The 22681-nt window shown below is 34.9% G+C and overlaps 4 protein-coding genes across 14 annotated transcripts in view; 2 read left to right on the forward strand and 2 right to left on the reverse strand.

The window, feature by feature from the left end:
• LOC106153350 (protein unc-79 homolog) overlaps positions 1–1935 on the forward strand; it is a 43119-nt gene extending 41184 nt beyond the window's left edge. For all 8 annotated transcript variants that reach the window (XM_087003317.1, XM_087003316.1, XM_087003320.1 and 5 more), the window contains one exon: positions 132–1935. In XM_087003317.1, coding sequence (XP_086859443.1) covers positions 132–311 — 180 coding nt within the window. In that variant the 3' untranslated portion in view covers positions 312–1935. The remainder of the gene's footprint in view (positions 1–131) is intronic.
• Positions 1936–2041: 106 nt separating this feature from the next.
• On the forward strand, positions 2042–15762 carry LOC106150825 (WD repeat-containing protein 27-like). Of its 2 annotated transcripts, none has more exons than XM_013523826.3 (24): positions 2042–2091; positions 2852–3033; positions 3327–3468; positions 3677–3801; positions 4089–4202; positions 4505–4627; positions 5036–5150; positions 5358–5562; positions 5851–5954; positions 6258–6343; positions 8573–8760; positions 9156–9241; positions 9425–9521; positions 9712–9789; positions 10043–10149; positions 10653–10742; positions 11163–11341; positions 11561–11694; positions 11997–12094; positions 12249–12370; positions 12627–12724; positions 13197–13299; positions 13582–13680; positions 14332–15762. In XM_013523826.3, exons 2-24 carry the CDS (start codon positions 2893–2895, stop codon positions 14380–14382), a joined length of 2685 nt encoding a protein of 894 aa, XP_013379280.2. In that variant the 5' UTR covers positions 2042–2091; positions 2852–2892; the 3' UTR covers positions 14383–15762. The 2 variants fall into 2 exon arrangements, with proteins under 2 accessions (XP_013379280.2, XP_086859450.1); XM_087003324.1 differs by lacking the exon at positions 2042–2091 and adding an exon at positions 2686–2703.
• Positions 15310–18613, reverse strand: LOC147763721 (uncharacterized). The gene is made up of 2 exons (XM_087003325.1): positions 18135–18613; positions 15310–17475 (listed from the first exon to the last, which is right to left on the reverse strand). The coding sequence occupies exon 2, from the start codon at positions 17450–17452 to the stop codon at positions 15860–15862; it is 1593 nt and encodes a 530-aa protein (XP_086859451.1). The 5' UTR covers positions 17453–17475; positions 18135–18613; the 3' UTR covers positions 15310–15859.
• An 835-nt stretch (positions 18614–19448) lies between these two features.
• LOC106150841 (uncharacterized) lies at positions 19449–22305 on the reverse strand. 3 transcript variants are annotated; one of them, XM_087006109.1, is made up of 3 exons: positions 22154–22305; positions 20773–21573; positions 19449–20525 (listed from the first exon to the last, which is right to left on the reverse strand). In XM_087006109.1, exons 2-3 carry the CDS (start codon positions 21548–21550, stop codon positions 20362–20364), a joined length of 942 nt encoding a protein of 313 aa, XP_086862235.1. In that variant the 5' UTR covers positions 21551–21573; positions 22154–22305; the 3' UTR covers positions 19449–20361. The 3 variants fall into 3 exon arrangements, with proteins under 3 accessions (XP_086862235.1, XP_013379298.2, XP_013379299.2); XM_013523844.2 differs by having other exon boundaries at positions 19449–21573; XM_013523845.2 differs by lacking the exon at positions 22154–22305 and adding an exon at positions 21965–22078 and having other exon boundaries at positions 19449–21573.
• Positions 22306–22681: the final 376 nt, after the last annotated feature.

A 22681-nucleotide genomic window follows, 5' to 3' on the forward strand; every position in this document is an offset into this window, starting at 1 on the left:
GTAGATACCAGTAGGAAAATTAATGCCAGAGGTTCTACCATGAAGTGGAAAATAAAATTGTTGTCATGGATATTTTTTAAAAGTCTTTAATTTGAGATAATTTTCATCAACCTGATATATTTTTACTTTAGTTGCCTGGTCATATCCAAGTCCGCCTTCAGACCTGCCAGAACTGGGCACCACCAAAGAAAACCAAGGATGAAGCTGCTCAGAAGTCCAGCATGTTGCTTACATGGCTGAAACGCCTGCAGTTCAAACTGGGACAGACAGAGATCCAGTCCTCCTCTGCCACCCAGTTTTATGCTGTGTAGACTTCCTCTCTGTGTTTGTATTTAGCTTCAGTGACTGAAACCTGAAAATAAAATTGGGTTGATTTGAAAGACAGTTATGGTCTGCTATTTAGGAGACTAATGTCAAATTGGTTAAGACAAATTATTCAGGTTAAACTGTTGGGAACAGACTCTTTACTCCAATTTCTCCTTTTCTTATTAGTTCCTGTGTAATTGTCACCATTAACTGACCTGACTGGGGCAGGTTTCACAATAGAACTTAAGTCTTAAGTTTTTCTCAATTTATCCAATATTATGTCTACTTTGATGCAGGATGAAATTGTAGTAGCCACTTGTATAGAAATATTTAGTCTTTTTCACAAAAAGTAAGAAATTGCTATTACTTTGAACAGATAGTAGCTTTATTTTAGGGGACTCTTGCTGATTTTTCCTAGTCAAAATAAACAAAAACTTGACTAATGTATTGAAAATTTATGAAATAGGACTTAGGTGCTGTATTCCTTTCTACTCTGCTCACCATGTGATTGATGCTTTAAAAAAAATGAAACTCTGGACTGGATAATGAAGTGTCATCTGCAACTTACATGTGAGCTGTCTTGTTTTTCTGTTTATACTATGTTTCTGCATGTGTTTGAGTAAAATGCCTTGAAATCAAGTTTGAAAAATGATGTACAGTATTGGTCATGGTCTGCTTTTTTGGCTAGTTTATGTGTTTCGTTGCATGTTGTGTTATTGAGTTATCAGTGGACCTAGTTTTACTTGAATTATTATATTATCTCTGTTGCCATAGGGTATATTTTTACTGTTATTTTTGTGTTAATGGTAAATCTTTATTTTTATTTTAAAGGGACACATGATTTTTTTGCTGAAAATGTCAGTGAATAATACTCTTACGTTGTAGTTGAATTTATTTTCATCTTCACTACCAGTATATGGTCTTTGTTTGCCGAATTCTGTAGCTAGGTTAAATATATATATATATATATATATATACTCTTATTTTATACATGTATGTAGCATGTTTAGTGCATGTTTCCTCAAATTATATTGCTTTTATATGTTAATGAATAAATGGTGGTATGTGCAATATTTTTCATATCTAGTGTTAGGCATTGTTTGACTATTGTCTTACAAGCACTTCCAGTTGGTGTCTTTCACCAGTAGATGCACTTCTGGTAGGCATTTAACAAATATTATTTCGTAACTTAATTTCTAGTGGTGCTATCTTTGAAAATAGTGATATTATGAAAAAGAGAACTTCCATGTATATCTGTGAGCTTGATTCTTCTATTGGGGTTTGTCATATGCGTTGAGAAAACTAATTTAGAATATGGTCGCTTCTTTGGAAAAAAATCTGTATACAACTTGAAAAGTTTTGTAATAGTATTTAAGAATGGATATGTTTTTGCTATGGAGCTTTATTCCTGTAATGGTATTTCTCTTTTATTTTCTATCATACTTTCTAAGTAGGAGAGACATATCTACAATATACAAATATGTTAGAATTTTTAGACACTTTTACAATGTATTGTGTTTTAACTTAATTAAAATTATTTATTGTTCATTTTGTCACTTGAATCTCTAGCAGGTATCATTGTATGTAAATAGTAATTAAGAAAAAAAGTAAATGTTGTGATGAAAGTGACTGGCTTTGTTTGGTTTTTTTTTTTTTTTTTAATATGACAGAACTGATAAAACTTAGTGCTCTAACTTTTGATTATTGGTAGTGCTTCTGTTGAATCGTGCTGCCACCTATTGGTTTTTTGTTCAAACCGCGCGAGATGGACGACTGGTGTCTAAGGTAAACAATTTTATTTCATTTCTGTCTCACGTGTTTTAGTCAGCGTGGATTCTACTGACTTTTAAGTAAATGTAGACATCTTATGTTTCTGTAGTAATAGTTGTACCAGATTTGCCATTTTACTGCTCCGTACACTCGTAAGCGTGTCTTTCTTCAGTAGCATATTCATGGCTGCAACACTTTTAAATCCCAGATTTCCTCTCAGTCGAATTAGCGCTACTGTTATTTTATACACGTTTTGGGAAAATATATTAAAAATATTAATATTAAAAGAAAGGTTGCACATACACTGGCGATGATCTAGCTGCTTGCAAAATGTGCCAATTTATTGCATCCCTGGTGAAGCAGAATTCGGTCCAAATTGGATCAACATATCGGTCCCCTCTACCGTTGTATCGGTACATGTCCTGGTATATGGCCCTTACTACAGTGTAGTAGTAGCACAAAAACCCATGCGTCAGCTCTCCCATTCACGATTTTATGTTTTTAAATTTGTACTATATACGTCATGATTTCCTTACCGGTGTCTTTCACCCTGAGCTTCAGAGATAACTTGCGTGTGCCATTCCCACTGCCACTCCGTTTCAAGTACTGTAACTTGAAACGGCAAAGGTATATACGCTATAGTATAATGGTTTGTTTCAAGTTATCTCTGAAGCACAGGGTTATGTTATTGCACTAGAAGTAAAAATCTTGCATATTCAAATTCGGGGGTGTAATGCATAAGTACAGGATCAACTTTGTATCGTAATTTTTCCAGTTTATGAATATGAAAAAAATTCAATAAAATACAAGGGAACCATGTCTGTGACCTGCCAGCACACCATGCGTGTGCCATTCCCATTGTCACACATACAAATAGCCTGCAATGGTGTCTACCTGGCACTGCCGTTTGTAAGGACTTCCATTGGAGTGTGGAGTCTGGACAAATTATTCTGCAAGGTAGGTTTTTTTGTCAATCTTCCCGTGGTGTTTACTTTAAAAAATCTCAGTCTCAAATAGTATCTTGGTACACATGGCTGAATATGTAAGAATTTGAATTATATGAGTACATTTTTGAGTCCTTAATGAATCAATATACATGTATAAACTAAATATTTCTAGTGTTTTGCAAGGTTCTCAGTTTATCACTGAAACTCAGTGTTTCAAGTGTAAAATGTGTTCACTAGAACATCAATTACCAGTACAACTACAATTTTGCATTTGCAAAAGTACAGCTTTCAGTTTCATTTCAGCCTTTGGAACTTGAAGGCCATAGGCATAAAGCATCTGCAATGTGTTTTGGACCTAGTCATTTCCCTACCAAACTGTGTACAGCTGCTGAGGATTATATCATAGTGTGGGACTTACAGCAGGCAAAAATTATGAAAGACACTGGTGAGCTACCCCCAGTCCTAGAAATAATAATAATAATAATAATAATAATAATAACTGAATATTTTGCCATCTGTAAATAAATTGTACTTAAAAATAAACAAAAAGGAATTAAGAAGGAATTAAGGAATTAAGATGTTTACATTTAGAATATTTTATAAATATTCATGCTTTTACCTGTTTTTAGGCACCCATTTCCCTATAATTTTAGGTCAACAAATAAGAGGCCAAATCATTGGCACCACACTTGGATTTATCAGTTACTGCTGCTTCAGTCCAGATGAAAGCCAGGTGGCTGTGTGCAGAGATCTTGATGTGTTAATACTCTCCTCTCTGGTAAGACAATCTTGTGTGCTTCCTTAATTTACCTGTTACACAGATCAACAGAGCTCAAGACATAACAGCTACACATGTAGGAGTCTAATACAAAATTTTAACAAATTTATGTTTATTATAGAAAAATAAAATATTTAACACAGTAATCTTATTTTTTTATATGATGGACTTAATGTGTCCATCTAATGCAATTAGAATTAGACTTTCACTTGAACATTTACATGTAAAAAAATTCTTTGGACAATTTGATGACTTACTCATTGAAAAATTTTGCCCTTTTTTCACAGGAGGAAAAGTTGTGTATCACATTAGAGGGTCATGATGCCAGAGTTACATGTGCAGAGTTCTGTCCACACTATTCTTCTACTCTAGTTACTGCCGCTGAGGACAGGACTTTCAAGGTGAGTGTTGAAATCATATATGTAAATAGTGGTATGAATTAATCAATGTGCTTCTTACATTAAAGATGAGGAAAGTGCTTACTTAGCAAAGCTTGTTATAACTTCTTTAAAAAAAAAAGAAAAAAGTAACACCTTTTTCCAGATCTAAATTTGTTTTATGAAATTATTTAAAAATCTATATATTCCTGTACAAAATTAAAACATTTTACCAACAGTATTTTCTCATTGAATTTTCTGTTTCATGTATATATAGAGTATTATTCTATAATAAAACCAACATGTTTTATCATAATTTACCTCAGGTTTGGAACATCAAGCAGGGGTCATTGATATACCAGTCCACCATCATTTCATCTTCGCCATTCCTTTGCCTGGCCATGAATCCAAGTGAAGAGCAGTTCGCCATTGGAACGGCTGATGGCCAGGTGAGGCTGTACTATATGGCGCTAATGTACTGAAATACTCTGGGCCACATGCCAAATTAATTTACTGTTTATGTCAAAAAAAAAGAAAAAAAGAAAAAAAACTCTGTGGTCTCTTGGTGTGGTGGGTTGGATAGCGGAGACAGCAACTTTGTCCAAAGTATATTCTGAATACATCAACCCTAAGATTAATTGTGCTAGTTATTTCACTTTTCTTAAATGTCTATATTTTATGAGTAATTACGCATCAGTTCACAAACATTTGTCACCATATCTCTCTCTTTCTCTTTTCCACCATGACTTGTACTTATGGGAAAGAAATTTCAGCTGGTTTCCTTCTTGAGGTATTGCTTTAAAATTGGAATGGTTCCAGTATATGAGTATATAAGTATTGATTTAAAATGTCCCCAGGTGAGGGTATATGACCTCAGTGATGGCAATGGATTCCGCTGTCTACATCAACTAGATGTTGAGAAAATTATTCAGAAACAGAAGGCATCGAGACACAAAGTAACAGAGGAGGAAGGTTTGTTATGTTCCCTGTTATTTTAACAGTTGTCTTAAAGGAACAATTTGTATCTCTTGGATAAATTTTATATATAAATTGTCTTCAAAAGACAAAATCTATGAAAGCAAAGCCTATCCAATAAGATGAATATGACAGAGTATTATTGAACATGAAATTATTCAGCTGCTTTAGGCATTTTCAATAGAATTATCTTCATTCTCATAGGGCCATTGACCATAAGCAGTCAGCCATCTTGGAAACAGTCACAAAGACCTGGTGGACAGCAGGAACAATCTGCTGATGATGATGCTGAGGAGTCAGAAGTTGGGAGTGCAATTCTTGGTCTTCATTATTCCTATCAACAAGTTGCTCAATCACAAGGAAATGAAGCAAAACTTCATTTTATGAAACATGATGAAACACTAGTCAGGTACATGTAAAATAGTACTGTTATTGTATAAACTGAATCCTAACAAGTTTTGCAGTTTGTACATGTCAGAAATATCCAAACTTTTCATGATTTCAAAACATCCATTTCTTAGAGAACGATTGCATGTCAATTTGAAATTATACTTTAATTGAAACCCACAAATCCACCTTCAACCCTAGATTGCATATATGTATATTTTGTAAATGATATTTAGTTCATAAGATACAATGACAAATTTTATTTTGACATGTACTAGTATACATGTTTTTCTTCATTCTTTTATTTTAGGGACCTCTTAACTGCAGCCCCATTGCTCACCATAGGAACTACTGGGGCAGTGGTACAAGTCAATGCTAAGACATTAGAACAAGATTTATATTTTGATTTGCAAAGTATGTTTCATAGAGTTTGTGAGCCAAAAGATTTTGCTTTTGAGAAAGTTAATTTTGAATTTATATTCCATTTTTTTTTTTTACTTTTATATATATTTTGTGATAATTTATTTCCACAGATAACATTTAAGAAACAATTTAAGAGATACAAAATGTTGTTTGAATTAATAGTGAGGTTGTGAAATCAAAATTGATTTTTAGAAGTCAAATTAATAGTAGATAAAAACATATTTTATCATGAGGCATATTTATAATGGAATATCCTGTTAAATAAACCATTATTATTATTATGTTCTGTTCCAGGCCCTCTTAACTGTGAACCCAACATGGAATCCAGTATTTCTGTAGCAGGATCATGTGCCTTTTCCTCCACAACAGATTTAACCAAGGCAAGGCTTGAGCTGGGGAGATATAACTGACTTTAAGACCTTGGATCCATTATATATTTTGCATAATATAGTGTTTAATTGGTCCAAGTTAAGGCAAAATTTAACAATTTGAATTACAAGTATAGGCAGTTATAATATTGCTATTGATATTGGGTGTTGAGCATTCTAGTCTTATAAGTGAAATTAAGTTGCATTTCATTAATATGTTTGCATTACGGTAATATGCCAAACAATTCGACCAAGATTAATTAATTAATTTCATGGAAATGTCAGTTTGGTCGAATTGATTAAAATACAGCAAATGGAAACCTTTGACATCGTCGGATTGTTAGGGGCATCTGCCAAAACGTCCATCTTTCCGGAAGTATTGCATTTTACTGGAGTGTTACGCAAGATAAGCTGCAATTTTCGCCTAACACGTGTTTCAGGCTTGTTTTATCCTCCTTATCTTATTATATATTTCCCTCACCTACGATCATTTTCATGATGCACTTCACGAGTGGGACGAGTACTTCCCCAGAGACGGGTGTTGTAAACAAAGGCCGGTTATATTTGAAACCGGTAGCTTTAGTAGACTTAAACTAGTTATGTGATCTACGTACGCCCTATTTGAATTTTAATATGACAACTGAAATCAATCGAATTGAAATTTTTTACCAGTCTGAGATCAGTTGTTTTCAACCCGCAAGGCTTGCTCAGCGTCGAGGCGTAGACGTACTTCCGAAGAAAATTCAATCACCCGTATCAAAGAATACCAACTGGTACTCAAACGGAATTCAGTGTAACTTCAAATTACTTATAAGTATTTTATTTAAAAGCATGTCATATTAAAACATATTGAGAAAAGGCAAAATACGGAGCCTACCTGTGCCGATAGACATACAGTAGGCCTATCTTGCTGGCACTCTTCCGATTTTCTTACTTATATACTCTTGCTGTGCACAAACCACGGTGCATATTGAAAACCCCACTGATACAACCCGAACGTAAAAAAAGCATTTAATTGCCATAATTTTCACAAAACAATTGCATTTATAATTTGACGCGAGAATTGAGCACGTGCAGAAATGAAACTGGTCTTATCTGGTCTGGTCCAGCATAGCGCAAACCACATGTTAATGAAGACGGTCCCATTTTGGGGGAGGGGGGTCACAGGAATGGAGTTCTTTGTGGATTACGCTAAATATCATCAACATTTCATGCATCTGGGGAAATAAAAAGTGACTCACAGGTAACGTAAATATCCAGTGGAACTCTCTATGAAGCTCTCATGGAGTTAAGGAAGACGTCATTTTTATTGTTGACAAATCAGTTATCCATGTAGGTGAACAGCTACACGTGTTCGTCAGATTTTGACAGCGCGTAGTATTTGGCGCCAAGAAGTCTGGGCGGTCGATTCCGCTGATCTTTCGGTCGATTGTAGTAAATGTAAGATCTTGCGGTTTTGACTTCAAGAACGTTTCCCCATCTGCATATATATTTCAATCAAACTTGAAAATAAATTGCTTATTCTTCCCAAACTTTTTATTGCTAGCAAACGCTATATATGGTCTATATGAAGGTGTTTACGACGTATTCTACCCACTGTTGATATTTGGTTTCATCCAGAATGGACCTTTTTTAACACCCCCCCCCTTCCCCAGTTACGGGCGTGATGAATCAGTCAGCGAGGGCAAGTCTGCTTAATAAGCACAAATTGTATGTCTTTAACACTATTTTGTCATCGGGGACAAAGGAAATGACAGGTACGTCATGCTTCCAGATTAGATCTTCAATTAATAGTTTCTTCCTCATTGACGAGAGCTATTGAAAGGACAACAATTGACAAAGGGCCCGGCATGCAGCATCTATATGACTGGCTTGAAAATTTACCGAGTCTTGCCGACGATGTGGTCGAACAATCGGAACAAGAAAAAAATTCTGTCGCATGATTTTCACGTATGGACTAAATGTTTGAGCCCAGAAAAATTAATTTTATAATATAATTTTTTTGGTCGGATTGACTGGGCCCGTCGAAATGCTTGGCACATTACCGTAGTATTATATTGAACATTTTAGTTTTATAAGTGAAATTATGTAAGTTGCATTTCATTTACAAATATGTTTACTTGAGTATTAACGTAAATATTTTAGATACATCTGAGAAAAAACCAATTAATTTCCTATATTAAATTTTGTAAAGGAAAGTAAACTTCTCTTATTTATATATTTATTTATTTTGTATTTCAGACCTGGTGTGTGGTGGGCAGTCTGTTTGAAAATATAGCCCAGGTGTTACTAGTCAGTCATTCACAGCCTGTTGACCAGCAGCAATCACTTGACCAGTTGACCGGTGGTATTGCTGGACTGTCCACTCAGGGTCTAGACGTAACTAAGGAAGAAGACGATGCTCAAGGAGATATTACTGTGCTGTCTGAGTAAGTATGGCATCATCACAGAGTTTTTTTTGGAATAAGGCTGTTTTGATTTTTTATAAAGATTCAAATATTTATCCAAAAAGAAATATAATTTAATTTTTTATTATGGCAAGTCAGTGTTACAGTTTATCTTGATCACAATGAAGTTTACTACGGCTAAATAGCCATGATTATTATAATATTGGGATATTTGTAGAAAGTAGTATCTATATGCATTGAATCTCTCTCACAGGTGTACCCTGGTATTTGTAGGTGTAGGTCTTTAGACTATTATTTGCTGTTGCAGTGGATATATACTGAGATAGATAGATTTTGTCGGAAATTTCCTTCAACTTTGAATTTTAACTTTTGAGTTTTGATAGATGACAGTTTTTAATAGATTGTGTCACTTTCAGTGTGCCACTGCTTGCAAACTCATTGCTGAGAGCAGAATTAGTGCCAAAATCCAAAGAAAGTAAAGGAAGTCCAAGTGTAAAAAAAGGTAAGAAATTCATGTGAATGGGATTTTGATGAACACATAAATGATCTTGTAATGAATCCTTTGATGTATTCAGAAAGCAGAAAAAATTATGTAAGTAATTGTATACAAAAAATGATATCAAAGAAAAGAAAGATTTGTATGGGAAAGAATTAAGTAATTATTATTATGCTGTTTTAATTTCAGGTGTATTGCTGCCAAGTAAGAAGAGTTCTGTATTGGACAATCAGCCATTAACATTTAAGAACAAGGTCAAATCATCGGGATACACAGAGGCACCTAGGTTTGTTTTGTTTTGTTTTCTTTTTTTCTGGTCAAAGAACTATGTTGCCATAGAACCTTGTATTTCTTTCTTTACTTGAAACAAAAAACAAATCATAGGAAATAATGAAACATTGCATATTTTTCATGTGTTTTGAGTTGCATAATATTGATTAGAAATTACAGTTGTTATGTGTGTATTTTTATTTCAGGAGGACCATGTTTCAACCTAAAACTGGCAGTTCAAAGGCCACCTCATCACCAAAGACAGGGAAATCCTCGGGTTTAAAGTAAGTATATGAAGAAAAATATGGCCAACCTTTCTTTTTCTAAAAAATTTAACAACATATGTTGGGTTAGATCATGTGAGAATTAAACATGTTTGAAAATCTTATTATCCGTATTAAAACTAACTTGACTGAAATGTGTTGAGTGGAATTTTAATCTTGAAATCATGTACTCGGTGGCTTTCAATTTTGAAATACACACTTTCATAAAAGCACATGTTGAATAACCTGTATGTATCTACATTATATAATTTAGGAAGCTTGAGAAGGAATATCCTGTCACCAGTGCCCCTCCAACCCACCTGCATGTTAAACTGGATGTGGAAGAAAAACCTGTGCCCATTCAGTGTATTAAATTTTCAGGTAAGTTTACATATGTCCCAAGGAAATAAACAGAGGTTAAGAGATAACTGGAAACTATCCCCTGTATCCAATCAATGGCGGGGGCATGGTGATGTTAGGAGTTAGTTCACAAGAATTTTTGAAAGTCAGACTGCTAGGATATGGCATTGGCAGAACAGGTATTAGAATCTGTGTCTGAACTAAGAAGTTTGTAAATCACACTATTTTAGATAATTGATTGCATCGTGTTGGTTGTTATATTTGCCCATTACTTAGTGATACCTTTTTGAGCAAGATTTGCATGAGAGTTGAGAAAATCATTATATTTTTTGTATGTTATGTAGTACAAAATATATGTATTTCAGTGAGTTTTAAACATTCAGCCTATTGATTGCACCTTAAGAAATAAATGTAGATAATATTTTAAGTAAAAGTTAATTTGAATTTTTGTTTGTAACAATTGGCTTCTCATTAAACATGTTATCTTTGCATTGTGGCCCTCATGTAATTACCTTCATTTACAGGAAATGGTCAATACGTTGCCTGTGCCTTGGCAAACAAGTCTGCTCACCTGTTCAAGATGCCTTTATCAGGCAGTGGAACAGCATTCACAGGTATACTTCCCAGGTGCATTCTCAGGTGTCAGAGCTAATGCTGATGCAATTTTAAAAGATCAGTTTACTCATAGTCCATACACTGATGATTGTTATTATTATGATCATTAATGTGTGTCCCAAATCAAATTCTGCTATACTTTGGAAAGAGTACATCTAATGACAAACATCTATAAGCAAAGAGATTAAAATGAAGTAATTCTAATAGTTATAAGACATTTCTAGACATTTGTATAAAATTGTCTTAGTTTAAAATAATAATAGTGACAGTAGTTTAATGATCTCTACATAATACCCCAAGTACACTGTCAGTTTGTCAGATCTACATGCACAATACATGTTTTCTATACAGAATACATCAATAGCACATTCAAATAATATGATAAATAACATGTTTAAATTAAAATCAATTGCATCTAGGTCATAATGGGGTTGTCAACTCTGTCCGGTGGAATCATGACAACAAGTACCTGATTTCAGCATCAGATGACAAGACGGCGTCTGTATGGGTCAAAGGTCAGGCTGAACCTATTCTGACCTTTTCCACACTTACAGACAATTTTGGGGTGGACAAGGAAGGGGGGCTCAAACCATCAAAAGTGAGAGAAATGCTGAATATATCAATTTCTATTGTTTTTTTTTCTTGATTGTATGGTTATTGCTATTTGATAGAAATGAAGTAAAGTAAGACGGTTTGGACAACACAGTTTGGTGAAGACATTGGTGGAATTCTAAGTCTTACTGTAATTAACTTTTGGAAATATAATATTGAAAAGGCAGTGAATATATTGCAGAAATATTTTCTCGTTCTTTTTCAGGACAATCCTTTATTTCCAAAAGAGATTTCACTTGCTCAGTTTTATTATATGGACAAGTTTGTCTTATTGACTGCAGGCAGTACCTTTTACCTGTACAAATACTTCCTTGATTCAAGTAAACAAGACATTAAGAGGTGAGACATCCACTGAGTAGAATATACAGCTGTCACACTACTTGAGCATTTATCAATTTTGATATAGTTCTTGTATGTTAAAATTCTTTGAAGCCTGAAAATGTCTAAATTTATTTTTTTAAAATTTGTCTAAAAAGTGTCTTTATCTTTTATTTTTGTAAAAATATTCATTCTTTTTGATAGTTTTTTTTCTATTTTTTTTTCTTTTTGCATGTATGAAAAATGGCAGCAAAGTTATTTCAATTCTTACTTACATCCTTAATTGTCATATTTGGACCTTTATGTTTTTTTTTCACATTCAGGTATATAAGTAACAGTCGGTACAAACTAGTGAAGAGTTTTCAGCTTGACCAAGCACAGAAGATAACAGCTATGTCTGCTGTCAATGGATTTTACTCATGTGTCCTTTAACCAGACAGTTATGATATTATTGTTCTTTAAAGTAGATTTTAACAAACAGTGTAAATGCTTAAGTGCATTTCTCAGTAATAAACTCGCGTATATCCATTATCTTATCATAGTGGGAGTTTTTACCTTAACTCATAAATAAACAGATATTGTTTTATGTGCTGGATCTAACAAGTCCATAGAGGTTTTTGACATGAATGCTGGTCAGAGTGTTAGAGTGGTGGAGGAAGCACATACCAGGCCCATACATGTCCTGTGTCAGAATGAGGTAAGGAAATATCAACAGTGTCACAATTATGTCCGTAACAGTGGCATCGAAAATATGTTATTGACAGGAGACAACAACAGTAATAAACTCCTATTTGAATCTCCATTTGTCATAGTTTTAGCATTATGTTCTTGCTATGGAAAACAAGACCAATACGTTGTACAAATGTGAGGTCATAGCCTTTTGTAAAACTGCTAGTACCAAATAAGCAGATAAATAGATAATTAAATCAATGGCTTGCCATGTTTTGTTGCAGGGCTCCAGCTATGTCAGCCATCCCCCTGAGAGCTACAACTTGTTTGTCACTGCTGCTGCCTCAGATTGCATAAAACTCTGGGACCTCAGGACAAACAGGTAACTAGTTTCTATTTTGAATGCAAGAAAATTGTGTGTGTTCTTACCCATTTCAAATAACCTTACTTGGAATTAAAAAGAAACTTATCTTGATTTGGCTGAGCTTCCTTTTTAGCTTAGTGCAATGTGGATGCTGGTCAATGTCATTGTCTATTTTTAGATACTAGTAATTCAATTTACCTATTATGAGTAGCAATCATTTTTGAAGAATCGGCATTGAGTCTTGTATCAAGTTAAGTAGTCCCCTCAAAACTCTTCACCTTATAACATCTATTATGATTTATCTTGGAAAAAAAAACTTGTGGAATGGATTTTTGCTTTGATATGGGCTGAAACTCTATGAACACAGTTAAACTTGAATCCTGGTGTAACTCAAACAAATTTCCTAGAAGTGTTTGAGTTATTCAGAGTCTACTTTATTTGTAAAATATGGTTTGACAGTTGCATATTGCATTATTTTTTTTACTACCAGATGCATAAGAAAATATGAAGGTCATATAAACAGGTCTCATTCCTGTGGTTTGGCCATCAGTCCATGTTCTAGGTTTATTGCTTCTGGAGCAGAGGACAGAGCAGTAAGTATACACTGTATTTCCTCTCTCTCTCTCTTTTTTATGTGTTCATGTTAAACTGCAAAATAATGATTTATAGCATAAATAAAATGTATTGATCAAAACTGTATGGAGACACAAACTCTACAATTATCAATGATTCTAAATTAATTTTTAAAAAGACATTTAACATAAGTAAAAGTAGTAATGAAATAAGTAAAACATTTTTCATTACAAGATGATCCTTTACCTCCACATACATTACCGTGGTCTGTACCATGTATCCATTTGTTTTATTATTTGCAGGCTTATATATTTGACATCCGCTCAGGGACGTACCTCCACAAGTTGACAGGACACACAGATACTGTCACTGATGTAGAGTTTCATCCATTGTACCCAGAGGTCTGTAAAATTTTGAATTCTAATTTTTGAAAACCACAAATTATTTTAAGCATCACAACCCATTAAAATCTATAATAATTGAATTCTTCCTTTAAGCAGATGGCGTGCTGTCATCATAAGATTCACCAAGTTGATATCAAACTCATTGCAAGTAAAAAATTAATAGACTGGAAAAAATACTGTTGCTCATTAAGATAGTTGTCCCTCATTTTATTGCTGCAGATATCTAGACTCTTTTAAACTAAACTGTGCAGAAATTCAAAAGTTGACTTCATTTCACTACATGGATAAATTTCATATGGATAAAATTTTTTTTAATTTCTTAAATGTTGGCTATGTTACATGTATGATCCCTGGTGGATTAAAGCAGGCAACTTTCTAATTAATAAAGCCTGTTGTTGTTTAACATGTATACCTACATGTACTAGACTTAAAATTCTAATGGTGACTGTACCCTGTATCAGTATGCTGCATGTATCTCTTATCTTTTATGATAAATTTGTGTCCATTTGGGGTCTGAAACTTAAATATGCATTTACACATGTAAATAGGTACAAGTGGACTTTTTCAAGTTGAAAATTGGTATTAAATCTACAAAAGAGATGATGGTATAAAAGTATAAATTAAATTTAAATTATTTTCCTCTTCTAGCTGCTCACATCAACATTAGATGGTAAGCTTAGACTTTTCAAGACCAGTTGATGTCTCCTCCTCTGTTAGTATGTGGATATGGCACAAATAACCTTAGAAATCTGGACATGGCTGGCATTGCATTCTGGAGAGCAATCAGACAGGTGTATAATGATATAGCTCCTCCAGCACAAGATGTGGGCTCCTGTTGTGCAGTGTGAGACCAATTTCTAAAACCTACAGCTTAAGAGTCTTAGAATGCATTTAGATTCGCACATCATGCTAGCTGGGTCAATCCAACTTTGCCGAGTATTTTCTTCTAAGTTCAATCAGTGGAATCAGCCTAATTGTCTGACAAACCTCGAGCAGCCAGGGTGTAATTTACTATTGTGTGATGAATAAGCTAATTGCAATGTGGCAAGAATCCTTTGTGGAGTTTTACCGACCCAGCTAGTACAATGTGTGAATCTGAATGCGGTCTTACAGATGAAACTGATGACTAGAAATTGCAATCAGCTTTAGCCTCTGACTTTTATTGATCCTCAATACAGCTATGCATAGATATCTGCTTGCTGCATTTTAATACGCTGTGTGGTCCAGAAACATGCAATATTGTATATTCTATTTTAAGGATTACTGTGATAGGAAAATTCACCTCTGTGGATTTTGCATTTATAAGGTGTATTTTAAATGCAAACTTATGGCTGGTAAAAATGTGAATCTATCTTCATATGTTGTTAAAGAAGAGGAAAATTCACCATCTCTATTTTATTTACTTAAATCATTAGTAATTCCACTTTCGTAACTGTTTGGTCATAACTTTTGTAGATAAAAGTGTAAGAGCTAGTAAAGATTATTGTTATTATTGTGTATCTCATCTGAAACAGCTCGATATGAACATTTTTTGTGCTGGTTAATAAATTTATTTTGATAGAAAATATTGCTCACTATACTCTGCATGAATTCCATTTCAGTAACTCACAAATGCAAGTAACAAAGTTCAGTGTATGATCTTTTTTATTTCACATTAAGTGCCAGTTTCAACTTTTATGGAAAACACATTTTATAACCTGGAAATATAGAGTATAATTTAAAATTTTTTTTTAATTTAAAAAATTCCACTGAGAGACATAGATAGCCTGCTAAGATTGCACAAACAACCAGATATTAGCTTAAATGTAGAACAGTATTCCAATAGTCATCTTCAGTTATGAATTTCGATCTACATTTATAACAACCGTCTTCATTTACAGATTCTGATAAATTGCAAACACAAAATGCATTTTTCTTTTGAAAGCAATGCCTAAGATAATGACATTTTATATGATAATGAGACAATGCTTTGTCTTCAGCATTTGGTGACCTTCATTTGGCTATAAATGACACAGAGTATAAGATAAAATCAGAGTTTAAGAAGCCACTTAGATACAAAATAAAATCTTATAAACAAGAGTGTAGAACTACTGTTGTCTATTTTAAGGAAATCATATACATGTAGTTACACTAAAAACACTACATAATTATACACTTAAAACACATGCATGTTCCTTCACTCAGCGCTATCACTACTTAACTTTTGTATTTTAGGCTGCTTCTTGTTCCAACTTCTGAGATTTCTATTGGCCTTATTCATAGCTGTTACACACCTACTCCACATCTTTTGTGGATTATTCTGAAAATCTGTGGGATACATATTTTGAACACAGTCCTTAATGAATTGTATACGAATGGGGCAGAAAGCTGTTCTTTTAACTGCAATATTTTCCATTCCTAAAACATTTTTATCATCTTGCAACCGCTCAGCTCTACTAAATATTTTACACATTATTTTTACACAAAAGCCTTTAGCATCGGGTGACTTGTATTTAATTTGCTCTAATTCATGTCGAGTGATACCTAATGGGGAAAATTGCACAGCATGTGGCATGAGTGGCATTTGAGAGTTGTGTATCAATGGTGTGGAGGATGAGATAGCATTAGATATATGACTGTTCTGGTCTTCAGCTTCAGGTCTCCCAGGGCCAGAAATGGAGTTTGCTCCATGTAGTAAGGATGCCCCAGCAGCCACTCCAGTATCAGTTTGAATGTGACAAGTTTCATGCCGCTTTGTCTCTCCAAAATCAGCAAATGTCTTATCACAAACTATACACTTGAATTCTTTGCTGGAAGTTGCATTTATCTGTCTGTGTTTTCTTTCACATTCAATCACTACACTACAGCTGCTGTAGTACTCATTACAGACTGAACATATGAAAATTGTAGTACCCGTTTTAGAACATTCGTGGCCACACACTAAACTTTGTCCAAATTCACTGTGTGTAGCAAAGCAAAACTTGCATGATGGAATTTTAAATCTTTCTTTACTGGAGCTAATTTGTGCAGAAACAGTAAGCTGACCAGAAGATGTGCAATTCTTATTTGAATCATTGTCAAATTGCTGGTTAAAACTTTCCAGTGACATACTAATTGTTTCCCTGTTGGCTTGTAGCTTTGGGGTTTTCTTGGGTTTCTGCTCAACTGAATTGGGGCTCTTTGATATTTTACGTTTTAAAAAGGATTCCATATTTCTTGAATGACTGCCTTGTCTATCGACTGTTGAGGTGATTTCTTTTTCATTTGTTTTCTCTGTGCTATTTGGCATTGCATCAGTGCACTGATGAGTAATGCCTTTGTCAATTGTCTTTGAATACAACATTTCTTCCTCACTTGCAAAATGGTCATATTTAACAAGATTGGTACAGTTCTCATTACTGGACTGAAAACTTTCATAGCACTCAACATGCATATCTAAATCAAGATCATCTTCACAGTGTCTACTGAATGAATCTGTATCTGTCTTAACAAAATCCTGTGAAAAGTCAGCAAAGCTGGACTCTCTTTGTAAAGTGCTTGTGTCTGTTTGATTTGTTTTCTGGCTATCTACCAAAGTTTGACCTGCAGCAATTACTACTGGACAATTCAGGAGTGGAGATCTACTGACTTCACTCATCCTTAACACACTGTCACATACAGAACACCTTAAAGTCAAAGTCTGTTGTCCATCCTCTTTTGTTATAACATCCATCTTCATATGGATCAGCAGGTGTCCCTCTTGGCATATCTGTTGGCTTGAAGAAGCTGGTCTGCTCACATCAATTCCCATACTGGTAGAGTTAACAGTGGATTCTGACAGATAAAGACAACAGAATATTGTAAATATGAAAAGGCATGTTGTGTTTTGTTATTCCAGTGATCATGAAGCCATAATCGACTTCGTGTTTATATAGAAGTGTCAGTCTCCAATTCATGGAGATTTGACCTGTGACAATTGCATATCAATTTTATGCTTGCATGACTTCAATCGATGCCTTCATTATCCAAAGTTACTGTAATGTACTCAGACGTACTACCCACATCTAAAACTAATATGCAAAGATGAGTGTCAGAACAGTTGATTCATATCTCTCTGTTTAGAATATTCAGATAATGTTTTAAGTAACTGTAAAATGACAGTGAGCTACAGGTACATGTAGTACGTCCACTTTCCTGCTGGTGTTCTCAAATATTTTTCTAACTTCTCAGCTTCTAAAATTAGGTTACACACTGTTGAAAGCCTAATAGTTATGATGTTGACAGCATTATGAATAAGGTAAATTTTATCTGTTCGTCAACTATTTATGTTGTAGAGGACAGATAAGCTACCAAAATATACACCTGCTGAAGACTGGCAATAATGCGTGAAGTACATGTACATACAAGTACACGTTCATTGTACACTTCATGTACGTTTTGGAGGGGTTCAGAGATCTATTTTGTAAAACATTTGCTAAAATGCTGATACTTACTTTCAAATTGTATCTGGTAGACTGATCGTTTCCGCACGCCTGTCACTAATGAAATACTTCAAGGAACATTTTCGAACAGCAGCGGTAATTATTTGGTTTGCACTCCATGTCCGCCGACATGAATTGATAAAAAAATACCCACTGATACAAATCTTATACCAAGATAAGACAAATGGTTACTAACTTCATGTTTAATTTAAAGTTAATTTTAATTTAATTTTTCTTAAACTTTATGTAATCGTGTTTAATCATTAGTTTTCAAGAAATGGTAGTTACCAGCTACATAGGCATCATGTCCATGGAAATATTACATATGCAAACAAAACATAGAAATTAAAGTTATACAAGGTGTTCAAACTTAAGATGATTTACAGGTACATGGAAGTTGCAACTTAAAAACTTACCAGTAGAGCTAACAGCCTTTGCAACAGGATGCACAGATAGCTTACAAATATTGACACTGCACATGAAATATCAAATAAGTTGCAGGGCCGGATGCAGGATTATTTGAAACTTTTTATAATGGGGAGGGGGGGGGAGGATGACAGGCCTCTAATACGAAGCTGACCCTCAGGCCCCTTGGGATGGGGTTTGGAGCCCACTGAATAAAGGGCCCCTGAAAAATTTTCGTCTGTTGGAGGGCAAACGGTGCCATTTGCTACGGTTTAGAACAAAGAATCAGCTAGTCAGAATCCTAATGTCAAGAGGGCCGAATATTAGTGTGATTTGTTTTTCAGAAACCAAAGGGCGGGGGTGGGGGTGGCAGGATCCCCCTGACCCCCCCCCCCCCCCCCCCCCCCACACACACACACACACACACCCGCCACTGTGATGACCCAGAAGGTAAGTCCAGGTGTAATGGTTGAAAATTTTAAGTGAGTGAGTGTGCGTGTGTGGGGTGTAACCATTTAAATAATGAATTTTTTTTTATATGATAGGAAGAAAATAGTGAAATATACATACTCAAGTTGAACAAAATACATGAAGAATGGGGTCGCAGGCCAAGGAAATTGTGACAAATTTTCTCATGACAATGTGTCATTGCTTTGAATTATCTTTTCTTCAAAAGTTTACTAATACGTCACTAAAAGGTGATCAGTAATAATATTTAGTAGCTAGAAAATTCAGTATCCATTTTTACTCCAACAGTTATATTCCTCAAGATATTTTACTCCCTAAACTTCAAATTAAGTACATCGTTCATGGTTTTAGGAGCACTGACTCAAAAGTACAGATCAGATTTTTTTCTGCTTTTGAATTATACCCTGCTTTCTGACGACACGATTTTAATGCAAAGTTGAAGTCTTAGTAATATACAGTTTTGGCTGATGTAGTACACGTTTATTACTGCAAAAAGATTGTCAAATTAAGGCACTAACACCAACTTGGAGTGCTTAAATATATTGTCTGTTTGATAACGTCATGATTAAATAGACCTTATAACAAAAACAGTGCTCATAGTTGTGCAGGTGCCAGCTAGAGATCTATCTAAAAATAACAACTTTCACCCCTCCCCCAACACCACCACCACCACCACCACCACCAAAAAAGGCTAATGTTCCATCATCAACTTGAATTACATAATTCATTCCAATGTATTTTGTTGGAACAACACTACCACATAACATTACAAATGGAACACAGAATCTAGAGCACTGCCAGAAAAGCAAACTGATGGCATGAATGAAATCAGTTTACACAGAAGGTCAAATACTAAAAAAAAAAAAATGCAGAACACACACAAAAAAAAAGACATGCATGTTCTTTCACTCAATGACATCACTGTTTCACTTTTGTATCCTACTCTGCTTCCTCCTTATGCATCTGAAACCTCTATTGCACGAATTCATGGCCGCTACACATGCACTCCACATCTTGGATGGATTATTCTGAAAATCTGTAGGATACATATTCCAAACACAGTCCTTGATGAATTGTATACGAATGGGGCAGAGACTTTTCTTTTTGAGACCACCTGTCGAAATTCCTAAAACATTCCTATCATTTTGCAACCGCTCATCACTACTAAAAATTTTGCACATTAATTTTATACAAAAACTTTTAGCATCATGTGCCTTGCTCTTAAGTTCCTCTAATTCATTTTGTGTAATACACAGTCGGGAAAACTGAAAAGCCTGTGGCACTTGAGAGTGGTGTATTGTAGATGATGTGACAGCATGAGATATATGACTGTTCTGGTGCATGAGTGGCACTTGAGAGTGGTGTATCAATGGCATGGATGATGTGATAGTATTAGATATATGACTGTTCTGGTAGTCAGGTTCAGGTCTCCCAGGGCCAGAAATGGAGTTTGCTTCATGTAGTAAGGATGCCCCAGCAGCCACTCCAGTATCAGTTTGAATGTGACAAGTTTCATGCCTTTTTGCTTCTCTGAAAGTAACAAATGTCTTATCACAAACCATACACTTGAATTCTTCCTTGATGAAAGTTGCATTTACCTGTCTGTGTTTTCTTTCACATTCAACCAATAAGGTACAGCTGCTGTAGTACTCATTACAGACTGAACATATGAAAATTGTAGTGCCCGTTTTAGGACATTTGTGGATACACAATAAATTTTCTCCAAAGTCACTGTGGGTAGCAAAGCAAAACTTGCATGATGGAATTTTAAACCTACGTTCACTGGAGCTAATTTGTGCAGAAACAGCAAGCTGACCAGATGATGAGGAATTCTTATTTGATTTGTTATCAGATAGCTGGTTAGAACTTTCCAGTGACACACTAATTGTCCCCCTGTTGGCTTGTAGCTTTGGGGTTTTCTTGGGTATCTGCTCAACTGAAATGGGGCTCTTCTGTATTTTACGTTTTAAAAATGATTCCATATTTCTTGGCTGACTGTCTCGTCTTCTTGTACCTCTATCTACTGTTGAGGTGATTTCCTTTTCATTTGATTTCTCTGTGCTATTTGGGATTGCATCAGTGCACAGTGGTGAAATGGTTTTGTCAATTGTCTTCGAGTTCAACACATCCTCCTCATTTGCACAATGGTCAATATTGTTACAATTCTCATTACTGAGCTGAAAACTTTCATAACTTTCAACATGCATATCTAAATCAAGATCATCTTCACAGTCATCACAGACTGAATCTGGATCTGTTTTAACAAAATCCTGTGAAAAGTCAGCAAAGCTGGACTCTCTTTCAGAAGTGTTTGTGTCTGCTTGATTTGTTTTCTGGATACTTTGACCTGCAGCAGTTACTACTGGACAATTCAGGAGTGGAGATCTACTGACTTCACTCATCCTTAACACACTGTCACATAAAGAACACCTTAAAGTCAAATTTTGTTGTCCATCATCTCTTGTTATAACATCCATCTTCATATGGATCAGCAGGTGACCCTCTTGGCATATCTCTTGGTTTGAAGAAAGTGGTCTGCTCATGTCAATTCCCATACTGGTGGAGTTAACAGTGGATTCTGAAAGATAAAGACAACAGAATATTGTAAATATGAAAAAGCATGTTGTGTTTTGCTTTTCCAGTGATCATGAAGCCATAATAGAGTTGGTGTTTACATAGAAGTGTCAATCTCCACACATATATTCATGGGAATTTGACCTTTGGCAATTGCATATCAATTTTATGTTTGCATGACCTCAATCGATGCCTTCATTATCCAAAGTTATTGTAATGTACTCAGACGTACTACCCACACCTAAAATTAATATGCAAAATAGAATGTCAGAACAGTTGATTCACATCTCTCTATTTAGAATATTCAGATACTGTTGTAAGTAACTGTAAAATGACAGTGAGCTAGTACGTCCACCTTCATGTTGGGGCTCTCAAATATTTTTCTAACCTCTCACCTTCTCAAATTAAGTCACACACTGTTGAAAAGCCTAGTTATGATGTTACACCTGCTGAAGACTGACAATAATGCGTGAAGTACATACTGGTACACGTTCATTGTACACTTCATGTACGTTTTGGAGGGGTTCAGAGCTCTATTTTGTATTTGCCCCTTTCAAAACATTTCCTAAAATGCTGTTACTTACTTTCAAATTGTATCTGGTAGACTGAACGTTTCCGCACACCTGCCACTAATGAAAAACATCAAGGAACGTTTCCGAAAATCAGCGGTAATTATTGGGTTTGCACTCCATGTCCGCCGACAGGAATTGGTAAAAAAATACCCACCGATATAAATCTTATACCAAGATAAGACAAACGGTTACTAACTTCCATGTTAAATTTAAAGTTAATTTTAATTTTTCTTAAACTTTATGTAATCATGTTTAATCATTAACTTTCAAAAAATGGTAGATACCAGCTACATAGGCATAATGCCCATGGAAATATTACAGACGCGAACAAAACATAGAAATTAAAGTTATGCAAGGTACAGGTACATACATGGAAGTTGCAACATAAAACTTACCAGTACAGCCAACAGCCTTTGCAACAGGGTGCACAGCTAACCTACAAATATTGACACTGCATATGAAATATCAAATAAGTTGCAGGGCCAGATCCAGGATTATGATTATTTGAAACTTTTTTTATTTTGGGGGGGGGGGGGGGGG

This window comes from Lingula anatina, chromosome 2 (assembly GCF_051362555.1).
Source record: "Lingula anatina isolate TDL-2025a chromosome 2, LinAna3.0, whole genome shotgun sequence".
NCBI classification, from domain to species: domain Eukaryota; kingdom Metazoa; phylum Brachiopoda; class Lingulata; order Lingulida; family Lingulidae; genus Lingula; species Lingula anatina.

What these genes read in the sequence shown, in the direction of transcription:
- LOC106150825 (XM_013523826.3), top strand. Translation starts at nt 2,893, where the DNA reads ATGTCTGTGACCTGCCAGCACACCATGCGTGTGCCATTCCCATTGTCA. An exon ending in CAAAGTAACAGAGGAGGAAG is followed by an intron (nt 5,151 to 5,357) that starts GTTTGTTATGTT and finishes TCATTCTCATAG; the next exon opens with GGCCATTGACCATAAGCAGT. An exon ending in TTCATCCATTGTACCCAGAG is followed by an intron (nt 13,681 to 14,331) that starts GTCTGTAAAATT and finishes TTCCTCTTCTAG; the next exon opens with CTGCTCACATCAACATTAGA.
- LOC147763721 (XM_087003325.1), bottom strand. Translation starts at nt 17,452, where the DNA reads ATGGGAATTGATGTGAGCAGACCAGCTTCTTCAAGCCAACAGATATGC.
- LOC106150841 (XM_013523844.2), bottom strand. Translation starts at nt 21,550, where the DNA reads ATGGGAATTGACATGAGCAGACCACTTTCTTCAAACCAAGAGATATGC.